The sequence below is a fragment of the Apostichopus japonicus genome, chromosome 4, assembly GCF_037975245.1.
Source record: "Apostichopus japonicus isolate 1M-3 chromosome 4, ASM3797524v1, whole genome shotgun sequence".
NCBI lineage: Eukaryota > Metazoa > Echinodermata > Holothuroidea > Aspidochirotida > Stichopodidae > Apostichopus > Apostichopus japonicus.
The window spans coordinates 4065416-4080709 of record NC_092564.1 but is presented as its reverse complement, the minus strand read 5'-3'; the positions used below and the strand labels follow the sequence as shown (position 1 = coordinate 4080709).

General features: G+C 35.3%; 2 protein-coding genes across 3 annotated transcripts in view; both read right to left on the bottom strand.

The window, feature by feature from the left end:
- The window catches only part of LOC139966190 (uncharacterized), a 27785-nt gene extending 14096 nt beyond the window's left edge, over positions 1-13689 (bottom strand). Inside the window, exons 1-7 of the mRNA XM_071968974.1 lie at positions 13551-13689; positions 7532-7651; positions 4316-4417; positions 3268-3374; positions 2790-2882; positions 1419-1529; positions 540-675 (exon numbers count right to left, since the gene is read on the bottom strand). Coding sequence (XP_071825075.1) covers positions 540-675; positions 1419-1529; positions 2790-2882; positions 3268-3374; positions 4316-4417; positions 7532-7650 — 668 coding nt within the window. The 5' untranslated portion in view covers position 7651; positions 13551-13689. The remainder of the gene's footprint in view (positions 1-539; positions 676-1418; positions 1530-2789; positions 2883-3267; positions 3375-4315; positions 4418-7531; positions 7652-13550) is intronic.
- The window catches only part of LOC139966187 (uncharacterized), a 63121-nt gene continuing 57008 nt past the window's right edge, over positions 9182-15294 (bottom strand). For both annotated transcript variants that reach the window (XM_071968965.1, XM_071968966.1), the window contains one exon: positions 9182-15294. In XM_071968965.1, the coding sequence (XP_071825066.1) occupies positions 15209-15294 (86 nt within the window). In that variant the 3' untranslated portion in view covers positions 9182-15208.

Below are 15294 nucleotides of genomic sequence, written 5' to 3'. Positions count from 1 at the left end.
ACAGAATTCCAGTATATTTGTTTGCCATCAAACCACAATAAGGAACTACGTTCCAAGTTCTCTTCACTTGTGAGATAAAATCTCATTTATACGAGTTATAGAATACATACTGTAGTAAGTGGTACAATTCGAAGAGGATATGCATGTAGTAATATTTCTATGGCAAGTCACTTTCTTTCCATCAAGTATACGCACAGTGTCTCTCTTGGCACATGTGGATTTTTGTCTTCCCTACCATCCCCACTCTCTCAAATATACATGTGAAAATAAAATGGAGAGCGCAGCTTTACATATTCTTTAAAGGCCGTGTGTACATAAACATGCCTGATGTGGCTCTTATGGTAACCTCACTTGCGCACAAAAAAAGTTCCAAATATAACATAGCAGAAGTTTGTTATTTTTCTTCATACTGCTCACTCGGTGATAACCCTGCCTTGCAAAGCATGAAACTTTAAAGTTATGCTATATTGTACATGAAAGCCAAATTTCTCTTTAGAGTTCATTGGCAGAAGTAAACAACAACCATAATGTTCACTTACAGGGGACCTCTGAATCCAGCGGTACAATTACAGGCACCGGTGACTGGATCACAGGCAGCTCCATTCTCACACTGACAATCAAACAGGCAGTCTTGCCCATATTTATTCCAAGAACAGGTTTCCCCACAATCAGACCCTGGGAATAAAAGTCAAGAATCAAATCTAAACAAAAATATATACAAAAAGAATCTGTTTTGGACTAGTTGTAGCTAATAATTATACATGTTGTAACCTTTTGGCTCGTTTTGTAATGCTGCATCTTAATAACATTGAGAACACTATCCATGCGGTGGATCCCACGTTATATATTGTTTTTATGTTCAAATGAAAACGTTTCTTAGAGAAACCTGCTTCATGAATGACTTCCCAGTAGGCTCTAAGCGTTCATGCATAATCCTGTACAATAGCAACATTATGCAAAATTTTGCTAATAATAATAATTAACTACAAAAGAGTTATATTAGATGAACCCACTGTGGCTTTCAATAAGTAAATACTTTAAGGAGGTCTCAGCAATTGCACTCGAATGTACGACGAACAGAATACCAATTAATTGTGTGAGTTCCCATTCCCCAATCCACAGATAATATAGAGTGTTTGCACAGACACCAGACGGGTTTCATTGGGAATTTTATATCAGGTTTACAATGAGTACAATGTTCAAGAGGCTATCTAAATATGAACATTGTAAAACAGCGTGTAATCCCGACGACAGGGGTTATCCCCATTTGGAACAAGACATACAGATAAATGTTAAGTTTCATACTTGTGTTAATGACCAAAGTATTGTACCTATTAGCTCCTCTTCACACTAGTGTCTCTCCGACAAGAATCAAATGTTGCATGTTTGATTATGTCGATGAGTTTTAATTTTCTCACCTGAATATCCCGCTGCACACGTACAACTACCATCGGTAGGATCACACGTGGCCCCGTTCAAGCACATGCAGTCGTTGTTACAATTAGGACCCCATTTGTTCATGGTACAAACTGAAGGTTGGGGAAATAAAACATAAACATTTCACATATTAATTTCACTTATTCAAGAAAGGATGAAGCGTTACTTTCAATTCATTTTTTTAGCAGACGTCTTTAATCATTTCTGGCAATATACTAAGAAAGCCTGTTCCACTAACAGCATAAAAGTCAAATTTATATCTGAATATCAAAGTCATCATATCCAACTCTTTATCTCCATTTCATAACATAAGTAAAAAGACACTTATTGGTTCAACGCACGTCTTGATAGCTTGCTCCTTTGATGAGATATAAACTTTTGTTTTTGATGTTTGTTGTGCTATGTTCGGATAGATTCATTACACAACAATTTGTGATGTTATAGATGGTCAACGCATCAATATTTCTTTCTATTTGCATTGAATTTCATTGATGCATTCAGTACCCCTCCGTAACTGTTACCACTTCTAAGACCATTACCCGCTAACCCCAGCCTTCATAACATTAAAACTGTGTATCGTGCGAACATAGCAGTAAGCTAAGTGTAGAAAATCCTTTCCCTGTTGCTTTCTGGATTGCTATGCCATTGGAATGAAATCAACTCGTGTGTCGATGGTATCTAAGTGCAATGTGTCTATTTTATTTACATCTTATGATGCCCCACCAACTAATGGCTGGAAAAGAAAGTAACTACTTAAAAACGGAGTAGTCACAAGAACCATAAATGCCCGGTGTAAACATTTTTTTCAAATATTCTGCTCCATTTCTGTTTCGGCCCCCATCATACAATAGTCTAAATGCCATCGCTTATGTTACATTGTGCCTGATTTGTAAAGATTCAACAAAACAATTCTTCTGTGACCTCCAGAACGCCAAGTAAATCGTAATATTATCATTTTGGAGGAAGTGACGAATTGATAAGTAACTTAAAACAGACATAATACAACGTATCAATGGACACTTCCCTGAAGGGACACTTCTTTGTGGGGACACTTCTCTGTGGAGACAGTAAAATGATGTCGCACTACCGAGGATGCTCTTTTCGATTGAAGCTAAGTTTTAAACTGTGTTTCTCAATTCTCATTTAGTGAGAAACAATTAACAATACCACTACACCTATTTCCTTTCTTCTCATAAATCAAATTTAATTATATTTTGTTAGATTTTGTTAGATTTAATGAGTCCGTCACCGTTTGACTGCCTTACAGTCAATGTAATATATGTCTACATTAACCAAAGGTTCTGAACTTTTGCAAAGGTTGTTAAGGTGCCATAACGTTACACTTTACTTACTGCTGTCACAACTATCACCACGAAAACCAGGAAGGCATTCACAAACGTCAGGTCTAATGCAATCACCGTGTTGGCAACTTTGCGTACATTCAGCTGTAAGATGTATATCAATCAGGGGATAATTGAAGGATGTCAACGAAAATATGTATTGAACTAAAACAAAAATTATATATTAAAATCTCCGATTGTTTGTTATACTTTTATGAAAATTATCATCGCACAATGAAGTTTCTAATATTATTACCAACAGTTATATTTAGATGGGAGGTACGGGGATGAAGATGATCAACTTAAAACATTCGGAAGGGTATTTAACTTAAACAGTTACATTCCTCCTTCGAATGAATCTACTTGTGGCTAAAAAAATGTTCACTAAAAAAATGTTCACACAAAATGATGTAAGGTCAACATTTAATAAATAGCAATGAATAGAGTTAATGGCTACATTTTAGTGCTATTTTTTCATCTGATTACTTACGATAACACATATTCTCAGATGCTACATACAGGTAATTGTCACAGCATTCTCTCACAGATCTGTACCGAGTTCTGAGTTCTTCTCTGTATTTTGTTCTGTATTGTAACCTGGTAAGGGCAAAATAACTCAAATATCCCTGATATGGTATATACTATAAACTTTTGTGTTGATCCTTGAAACCTTTCGATTATAAGGAGTTTGAAAATATTAGAATATCGCAGTTTATTTGGTTTTTGAGATGGAATTTCTTAAAATAACAAACTGTTGGAGTATCTTCGTGCATTATTATCTCAGTTGCCAGGCAATTATTTCCACTGAGAAAAACAGTGATTGGGCGAATAAACTTGCGAAATAAGCGAAATGGAGTTATTGACATTTCCTTGAGAAAGGAACGCTTGACGAAAATGGACTTTTACTCGATCTGTCAATAAAGTGTAACCTTTGTTTAGGTATATGACTCAATTGATTTGATAACAACATGAAATGAAAACCAAATAGGAAGGTATGCGTTTATCGGGGAACGTCTGCCAAGATAGAAATTGATTGTCACACTAATGTTATCAATTATATCAATTATTAAAAAATTGCGAAATTTGCTTTCTACCATAGATCGAATGTACGTGTTAATCAGTGAATGTAGGCGTAGTCGTTCCCCGTTCACTAAGATGTTTTTACATCCTTAGATACTGTTAGTTATTTGGCACCAATGTACCGTATATATATATATATATATATATATATATATATATATATATATATATATATATATATATATATATACATATATATATATACATATATATATACATATATATATACATATATATATATATACATATATATATATACATATATATATACATATATATATATGTATATATATATATATACATATATATATATATATATATATATATATATATATATATATATATATATATATATATATATATTTGTTTATGTTTGTGTAAGTGTGTGTGTGTGTAGTCTTCTATATGTGGAATGGCTTTTCGTAATTTCTGCAAACAATCCTGTAATGATATCATACCTTGTCTTGGTGCACTTGAACCAGTCCCAGAGATCCCAACATCTAGTGTAATAGTTTACATTATAAGATTCAGCGAATGAAGTTGAGACCGTAATCTGGTAGCTGTTAATATTAAAAGTATAAATACTGGTAATATTGGAATGAAACAAATTATTCCGTTTATTTAATCTTTTAGGAATGGAAAGGGGAGGGGGGAAATGTAAGGAACAGGGGCAAGTAAGTAGAAAGGGGCGTTGTAACCTCAGTATATATGCATGGTTAATCTACCGTTACATTAAACTCATAGCAAAATAGGAACCTCTCAATATGTAGTTTCCATAGACTTGTATGGCTTTCTTTATGTTGGAACTGTAATGTAAGGGGCAATAGTTAAGTCCGGCCATAAAATAATACGGAGGCCACATAAGGTCTATATAATTCTAGCCCTATAAAGACAAAGAACCTTTTAACAAAGTAGAGTGCCACGCATGACAAAGAAGCACACGATTGCTTAAAAATTATGACCACTGTACATTTATTTTGCACTTCATTTGCTTAATAAATGAACGAATTGACTTATACTGTTAGTTCTTACATTGCATTTTGTGAGAACGCTATCATTCTTTCAAAAAGGTCAAATGTTATTATCCACACAGCAAACCCTGGGTCACTAACGAAGTAAAACATTTCATCAATAGAAAGAAGAGGTATTCAAGAAAGGGAACAAAGAACTAAAATTGATCAGAAGGAAATAAATGTTGTGATTAAACGTGATAAGGATGTTTCTAAAAGGAAAATCGAAAAACGTTTCACTACATGTAATATTAACAGTGTCTGGAGCGGTATGCATATGTTTAGCGGTTATGCTAACAATAGCCTAAAACACTGTCCTTTACAATATTCTTCCCCGTTTTATGCTATAATCAGCTTTAACTCGTTCTATAATCAATTTGACTGTCAAGATTTCAGGAAAGAAGTTGACTGACGAACTCACAGTGTGTCTTAAAACACTTAAATGATCACGTCCATGATCAAGTATTTTACCTTTCATTGTTAATTTGGGCTTCAAAACTCAATCCATTCCTCATATTTTGAAGCAATCCTGTATTATTCCGGTACCTAAAATATCATGCATAACTAGCGTGAACAATCTTCGTCCAGTTGCCCTCACTTCCGTCGGAGTGATATTATGTGAACGATTTATTTTACACTATTTGAAGAAGCTAACTGTTAATCTCATGGATGATCTCCATTTTCAAACATATGATTATGTGTTCACACTGGGAAAACTGTATTCTCATCTTGAAGATTCTAGATCTGGTACTGTCTCAGCCCGCAGGTTTTTTTTTTGTATTCCTCATCTGCATTCAATACTATACAACCTCATATTTTGACTGATCTACTACTTAAAATGAAGTTTGCTGAATTCTCTGCTCTAACTTTTTTGATTAGAAAAGATGTTGATAGAAGCTATCGTAAGCAAAATTACTGATTTATTTTATATCTGTGATAGAAATTACCTCGAATTAAACTGTTAGTATGACAAAGAGATTGATTTTGACTTCCGGGAGGTAAATGGGAAGGTGTCTGAACCACTTGTTATTAAGGATATGCTGTGGATAGAGTTAATGGGTACAAAGTAAAAGGGAGTAATGTTTGATGACCATCTTAGGTGGGATGTACACGTCTAGTATATAACTAAACGTATGATACCCCGTATGTATTTTGTTTGCGTAGGCTATGCTCTTATTAACATAAATCAGGACATTTCATTTATATTTTATCATTCCAATATTGGTTGTGTCTGGTCTTATATTTATGACATCATGGGTTGGTAATACAAATAAGACATTTAAGAGAGTGGCAGATGATATTATCAAGCGGGCCGGTCGGGTTATTGGGAAATGTTTACCTACGGTGGACCAAGTCTATAAAAGTGGGCAAATTTAGTGTTAAAGGATGTTAGCCACACCCTATATCACAACATGAGTAATTGTATCATTCCACACAGCGGTAGAATGCGAACAAACACGAATCGCAACCCTTCGTCTTTTCTGGGGCACGCCGTTCGTACTTTTAACTCTTCTTTTTATCGTTAATCATTCTTCTTGCCATTTTTACACCTTCTTTGGGTTTTTTTGCAACTTGGCAATGTCTTGTCTGTGTGGAATGCGTACATGCTTTTCTTTGTTAGATCGTCTTTAGTGTTGTAGTGTTTTTATGATTTTATGTTTCATTGTGCTTATTTTTCTACCTTTGGTTTTTCTTTATCTGCAAGCATGTAATGTCTTTGTTGGATATAAAGTTGATCATACAATAACATACCATAGCAACAGGCAGAATACAGTCCTTTGATTGCTTTGCTCTCAGGAAAGAATCTTTAAAAATACCGTAAAAGTTGAGAGTAGAGCATAGATACTAAACTGACTACGTGCGGAGGCCATTAATTGCCACAATTTTATTTGATAGTTTCTATCACAGAAAATCGAGAATACTAAGTACAGAACTTACTACTGTAAGGTAAATATTATTCCAGTCACTTATCAATCCCAATAACTATCTCACATGCTAATGGATCAGAACATTTTACATTTCCACAAATGAAACTTTAGTCACAAGATAGATATCCCAGTTGGCTTTCAATTTGTTTACCTAATAGTATTGAAGGAACTTATATTGGAGAGAATAAACTCCACACAGCCCTAACCAATAGAGATGGTGATTACTGTAATGGTTATTAGTGACTTAATGTTATAATATACGTGTGGTATACCGTGTTCGATGCGTAAATAAATAGCAGTTTCAGGAGCATTACCGTTGGCATTATAATCGGCAAGATGCCAGTTCTACTCAGACTACTACATCTGCGATTTACTTCATATATCAACAGGACTTCATATATCAACTCGCAAGGACCCAATTGTACGAATGCGTAGAAGAGAAAATGGAGACAATTGTGACTAATTTATCACTTTTTGGCAATTAAAGTAGTTAAACGGTCTTAATCTGTTTTGTTTTGTAGCAAAACTTTCCCAAATTTGGTTGGAATACATACGCAGCCAGTGTTTGGTAAGATATTTGCCCATCTTTTTTGGAGTGTAATATTTATAAGCGTTTTTGGCGTGTAGCAAGTGTGCTACACCGCAACCTTCTGAGGTTTCTTGGTTGCACAGTTAGTTCACCCTCGAGGCAAATTTAATACAAACATCGACATAAAGCTACAAAATATAAAAATACCTCTCTGTTCTCGTGCAGACATGATTTCCATCAACATCTAGAGATATTCCGCGTGCACTCGTACTGGAAATAGTCAATGAGGCCAGCAGTAAAGTGATGCACAGTAATAACTTCATCATCCTGAAAAAGAACCCCCAGAAAGCTGGATTATACCCTGATTTCCTACAATACTATTGGTCTTTAGAAAAAATTGGCTTCAATTCATTTGAATGGGGATCATATGACAGTGTTATAGCTATCAGGACAAACCCAGTGTAAACCTCCTATAAGGATGGAACATTTTGATATAGTGACATTTGGCAAGCGTGTCGCCATTGTTACAATTTGTCAATTTATTAAGATGGATCATTGGATTACAATTCAGCCACTCAAGTGACATGACCTTGCTGCCTCCTGCATCCAAATTTGTTGTCATTTTGTAAAGTTTATCAGCAGAGGCGCTTATAATTTTTTGGGGGGTGGGAATATTGTCTTCTTTGATTGAAGCCTACGTAAATAGGACTACCAAACCATTTCTTCATTTTTGTAGCGTTCAAATGTTCAGAGGATTGACAGTTGCAGATCTCATCTGGAAGGTTGGCGATATGACCACTATGGTGAAATTGCTTTGGCACACTGTCACACGCCCATTCGGTGTATGACCCGTATGGTATTGGTTTGCCTTGCGGCACTTCATTTAGGCAATGATCAACCTTTCTGAAGGATCTGATGGGGTGGATGATGATGTGCCTCTAATGATGCATAATAACAATCTTTCGGATGTGACCTGGAATTGCATGGTTTGCCTATACTTGTTTTGAGCAGCAGGCACAAATACTTCTGGGATATTTATATCTGGTATAGATTGGGAGAAATTGAAATCAACGTAGTTATAATTCTTCACCCTTACTACTACAAAATCAATGATCACAAAACAAAAAAGATTGCCATTTGGCACAAGGCAATTGAAGAATTCAAATTTACTAACACCAAAATGCAGGTGAATTTAAATTCACTTGAACAGTATTCCCGACGATACGTGTTCGACTGTTTGGGATAAAGGAAACCAGGTAAGGTACAACAGACACAATAATCAAACTAGTAAGCCCCATATTTTGAAGACACACAAAGCAGTTATCAGCACAAAATTGCGTGCAGACCTACAGTAATTATAGACCTGTTTATGGCCTAAATATGCCTCAAAAAGCGCCAGGTCACGTCGAAACACCCGATCCGTCTATATGCATGGTACACTATTGCTTTTATTTCCTCCTTCAAGGGTTATAAAAAAGTGGTCGGTAGCCGACAGATCAATCCATCGAAGCTTCTGTTTAATAAATAATATAACCAACTTTATACATTTATGGTAATCTGACGATGAACAAGGAATGTAGTCGTGTTTACTAAAGCTGTGTTCAGAACCATCGTTGAATAAAGCCTGCAGTGTGGTGTAAAAGTTTATTACCACAAATGCCCTTTGTGGTTTATGATATCAAACAACTGTCTTTTCAACAGTTTGCACGAATGCAGGCTTATGCACCCTTTCGTGGAATACAATAAAGAATCCTTGGAATGGCGAGCATGTCTTTTTCTCTTTCAAATATAAGTGTTCAAGGGGAGGGGGACATATACCAATCTCCTCCCAATGAAAAGATGACAGTGATATTGCAATTAATTTAATGTTGCGTATATTTTGCAATTCTATGGTACATTGCCGAGAACAAATTAATATTCATGCTATAACATCACATAGGCATTGTTTAACATTAAAAGTAGATCTTACAATAATTTCGAAAGGCAAAGAAAGAACGATTTGACGCCAAGTAGTCCTTCCGGTGGATAGCTGAGTGCATAAGTGAAGTATTAAAATAGGTAGAAAAGGTAAGTTTGGAATTATGGAAGATTTGGAAATTGAGGTGAACAATGCGTTCAGTAATTAAACCATGATTTTTCTTTAACAGTCGAAAAATTGAATGCGTGCGGCTTCGAGTCACTTAAAATTATTATTTATAATATATATTATATTTATACAATCGATTTGTAATTTTGCTAAATTGAACAAAAAATACATCCAGCACTGCTTTGAACGTCCGGCCTTCATCCCATACTCTTGACAAAACTAACATTTCACCCATCAAATGGACTGACCGGGGTCAAAATGTAAGCAATTCTAACTGTTTTAGCAATGTATCTGAATTCGTCTGTGTCTTGCAATTTCGATGTCTTTCTTACCAAACACCCGTTACACCCCCCCCCCCCCATTCCTGTCGGATTAAAAAAAAATATTTCAGTAGCAGTTGATATTTTTTCCTGCAATATAATGAAAAATAATTCTCACCATACATCACTGGCATACAAAAATAAACTTTTAAGGAGGAAATACCTTTACTAATAACTCACTGCGACTACCACTGCCAACTTAACCCGTACAAAGATAAATAAAGAAGTACATGCTCCACAAAGTTAAGTTAGAACATTCTACCTTTGTGAGAACAAATACCGTTAATGTTCACCAACATTGCATCCAAATATAATAGAAATCCAAGTAATGGACAATTGTATATAAACTTCACCAAGCCCTTTACTGCCATCCTCATTAAAGAGGCCTTCACCTCACCAAGACATTGCCCCATCAAACGTAGATATCTAGCAATAATATGATGGGTCGGAAGAAATTTTAGCTTGCTATAATTTATCTAACACTGATGACCTTATGATGATTATATCGGCCCAAATGGTATATAGCCTTTCTCATCTTTCACCTTTTTGATTGTAGAACAATAATCAAATGATGGTAGAGACAGTTTTATAGCTACTAACGAAGGATATGCTTAAGTTTGTTTGTACTATTTGTCCAGAGAGTTGATTTCAAAATAAATTGACACGCAGGAAGCTGCATGGTTTTATCTTTTCCTGTAACTCTCGCTTTAAATAAGTTCTCATCTAGTTACAGATAACTACGGCCTACAAGAAACTTGAGTCTGCGTAGCAGCGGAAACTTTTCGTTCATGTGATTTGATCAGAGCACCTTCGTGCAGACGAATAGATACAAGACGTGATATGCGTTTAGCTTTTCGATGAGATCAACAAATCCTTTGATCTGCAAATCTAACTACCATAAAGAAGATTTAACCTATAGAGTGAAGGTTACTATTCTGTTGTATTAGGAAATACAGTCCCGGTAAAGGCAGCAGGTTAATAGCAACATTTGAATTGAAATTAACAACACACAAATGTAATTTACAATGATATATTATACACACTCATATACACTTATATAAACCAAATGTACAATAGAAATTCTTTATGGAAAATGAAACCAGAATATGAACCGAAACCCCCAAAATTAAAACGACAACAAGCTGGAAAAAAAACAAAGAGTAAGGTGATTTTTTTTTTCAAATTTCAAACTGTTGTTATGAAAATCCCCCCCCCCCCCATGCAAGATGATATATAGTGTTGTTTAACCTTTATCTATAAATTGGTATCTACTTAACCACTGGCCCCATATATAAAACAACCCCATCATCCTGAACTCAGCCCCCACCCAATCCCCCACCCCAAATATGTATCCACTTGACCTCTTGCTTGCGATCGATCACAGTAATGACGCTGTCCGACTGATCCATTCAGATTCATGATCTCAACCAAATGGCTGAGTAGCCTTATGATATCATTGACCACTTTTTAGTTTATGTACATTGAAAAGAGGAGTATACAGGGGAAACCTTACATGGAAAAAAGTATAAATGAGTTTAAGGTTAGTCTATAGAATAATCCCTTCCCTCCAAAAACAATATATATCTTTGGTAAATTTGGTTAAGGTTGATATTTTGCTTAACGATTAATTACACCAAGTTCCCCGTAAATATTAATTCTCTTATTTTGCCAACTTGAGATAAAATTTGAAAGCCCACTATGGTGACAAGACTTAAACTTTTGCTTCTAATGCCCCTTTCATTTTCTTATAGAAAATCCCACGGAGTGAGATCGTACTATCACTTGCTCGACACACCCCCCCCCCCAACTAACCCTGTAGGAGACTGTTAAAAAACATTTTCATATAATCTACCTTAGCAAAGAACCAATTTGTTCCTAGCATGCAGTAGTTACAAGTTCTTGGATATGCCTTCCCAATAGTAAAGAACTGCTTTTGGGATCACTTAGACGTGGTAATTCTTTACGTGGATTGATTTTTTTGGGGGGGGGGGTGGGACTCTACAAATAATATAAATATCAGGCACAAATCGATGGTTCTGAAGGATGGGTAGAGGGATCGTAGGGGAGTAGAAGCTGTAAAACGTTGACCCAACAGTTATGGAATGTTCACAAGGCAAAGCGATGTGGTGCCTCCCTCCATAAAGAACCTTACATATGAAAGGTAAAATTGAAGTGAGAAACTTGATGACACTAAATTCACAGGTGAACCAAGTTAAGTGGATCCCAAAGGACTTCTTAGCTGTACTTAATATTTGTTGTCAGTTGGGGTTAGGTGTTTGAACCTTATGCAGTTTTGGGTCAAATCTTGTCATTAGTCAGATATTTAATGATACTATATTATGGATTATAATATTAACATTTAAAATCTGTGCATCCTGTTGGTATGTGTCAGACTCAAATTTGTAAATAAACGACTACTTCATGCAAATCATAATAACAGACCAGTTTTTCTGGCCATGTTGGATACATTTCTGATTAAACGTAATACACCAAACAGAAATGAGAAAAGAAAGAAAAAAGCGGAAAAATTCTTGGCATGGAAAGCATAGATAGATATTTAAATATATAGAATATTAATTCTTCCGAAAAACAAGGTATATAAACAATCATTTGCATAAGAACAAATTAAAGATTAACAGGTTCAATAGTGCGAAAAATTCAAACTAATTAATTACCTGTAGGATATTACGATTCGAACTCGCATTCCTTTCTGATTTCCTTCTTGCATTGCACAATCTTTTTTTTTGTCATCAGACTTATTTTTACTATAACCTTCCTGACAATTCTTTAGGAAACTAAAAACCTACAGTCTCCAGGGCAATGAAATCTTGGTTTTCAAAACGAAATGTAATACTGCATCGGTACCCATTGTGTTTTCTTGAAATGAACGACAACATTCTAACAGGAATTGCTCATAACAGCCACATATCGAATTGGGGATTGCATTAACATACAGGCGAAGTGCAATTTCCTGTCAGAGACAACCGGTCATGATTGCTCTTCAAATCACCTGTTTTTGGCAATCGCAACAACTGCCGTGCCTATCTAGAAAAGATGAGGCACGTGCCCATCATAATCATTAGTACCATAGAATTTCTGCTTAATGATTTGCCGTCTGAGAATATGCTAAAATTAAAAGGGTGGAATGAAAAGCGATACATGGCGCTTTTCTGTTTCTACGAGTGTTTGCTGTCACATTTAATAACCAAAAAAAATAAACCTTTGTGATCTTTCACAACTTTTCGAATTGGATTAGTCCCACGCTTGAAAGCCAATACCTTTGCGATGAAATTCAAAGCAATTTCTTATGTTCATCCTAAAACTATCGCTTTGTGCCCCTGTCGATTCTTAATAAGAACACTGGTACAGACGAATTTCAAAATATGTCAGACTCCTACCTGGAGGAAACTGTCTTTGCCAGTAAGATTTACAGGAAAGAGTTTGTGACATTTAAGTCAACGATGAGTGTTCCAAAATTTGGTAGGAGTTGTTGGTGGCTCTACTAAACATCAGTATTAAAATTGTAGCATATCTAATAATTAATTTTGATCTTTCATTGGTGTTATTCACACACTACATGACACTTGATAAACACAATATCATCTCTTAGGAAAGGTCTCCTTTCAATTTGATTTTCTACTCAATACATTCAGAGAAAGCACCAAAAGAAAAAAAAAAAAAAAAAAAATATAGCAACAATGTGACTTCCTGTAGGTTTCACTTTAAGTAAGTTGAATGCCTAAAAGCAGTACTAAAGACAACATCTTTTAAACAATTCAGCACTCTTATCTTGGAAGCTAATAAATCTTGTAATACTTACTTACATTAAGCATAATAGATAGCTTGGCCAAACAAAATGTAAAGGACTCTCTCGAGCAAGCTCAACAATTCTTCACTATCTTTCTCTCAGAGTTGATTCCACATGTAGCCAGTACAACCATAAAGAAGATAATAAGACAACATCTCTTGGGGTCCGACTGGAGTGTAAAGACAATGTAGCAAGGAAGTCCAAAGTATATCTCTACACATAAATACTGACAGCCAATGAAATGGCTCCCTTCCATAGACATGATTATTCATAGTATGTTAATCTATTCCTTTACTGTAACATTTGGTAGACAAGAGTAAGAATTGTTTGGAGTCAAAAATGTCTTCCTAACTGAAAGACTCTAAAGCAAGAAATCTGTACAATTGAAATACACAACTTATCATTCATGATCATAAATGGACGACCTAACAAAGACCATACAGATCAATATTGCCATTTGTACAAACCTAACAGAGCCTTCACATATATACACATTTGATATTTACACATCTGTTTTTTTAATTTTTTTTTTTGATTAACTTCTGTTTCCTCCTTAAATACATTATGAGATGCAAGGACATTCAGCAGGTGGGTAAATTCTCCCTCAGAAGAAGATCTTTTACATATTCATTACTATAGCTATGAAGCAAAGGCAGTGGAAATTGAAGTATGCGGCTAATGTCTTTTCTGGATCACAGGTTTAAATTATATTCAATTATTTTATGATCTGTTTAGACTGAAATGAAAAGGCAACATGATGCAGTAAAATAAGAAGATTTTAAGAACATGAAAAAAGGTTTTCTGTGAAGTTGAAAATTAACAACGAAAGTTCGCAGAAAAAGAAGAAGATGATTCTGACACAAAAGTGTATTTTTTCAATCCCTGTTACCTGAGCATATCCATAACACTCACAATACTCTTATGAGAAAATAGAAATATGTATCAAAAGGATGGAAAAGAACAAGGAAAAAAGGAAGAAAAAGAAAGAGGTGGATTGGAAGATCCTAGACTCATCAGGCCTGAGGAGAACAATTTTGCTTCTTTTTGGCATTTCTTTTTTTCTGCACTCAAACATGGTTAAAAAAAAATGGTGAAAAAAGGCTTCCCCTTATCAATAGAGCACTTAACATTAGCATAAGGAGTAAACTTATGCTCTCTGCAGAGGCAGCACAGTGTAAATTATCCACACAAAGTGCTATTTTGACATCTAGAATGACACCCCCTACCACATACAAGTTTCCAAAACACAAGCATTTACGCTGTTTACCTGGCGAGCATTAAAAGATTGTAATGGTTGGTTAATAAAACCTTACTTCCTTTAAGAATTGAATACGTGGAAACTTGCACAAGCTGTTAATTTTTAAGCATGAAACATGAAAGATCTTCACCGACAATATTAATTAAAACTATTGTAATCTTCATCTGCATTTAAAGGGGGGTGCAGTCATTTTCTGGCATGAACCGTGCAATAATTTAACCCCCATATCGTGCTATTAGCATAGAAATACTTCAAAATTTGACCAAAAAAAGGCAGCACAGCCAAAAATTTACAGGGTTCTTTTGCGAGAAGAATTCTTCATCTGTGTTCTAGCATACACAGCATTCAGTCGCTCGCAAGGCAGGAGGACTGTTGACAGCTTCGGTGTTTAGTATAATTAAGGCAAATCCTACTACAGAAGGTCATTTCGTGGAGCTGGAACTGGATTTCGCCTTCCACTGACATTACTGTACATACCTGGAGGGGGCGGTTGGTAAC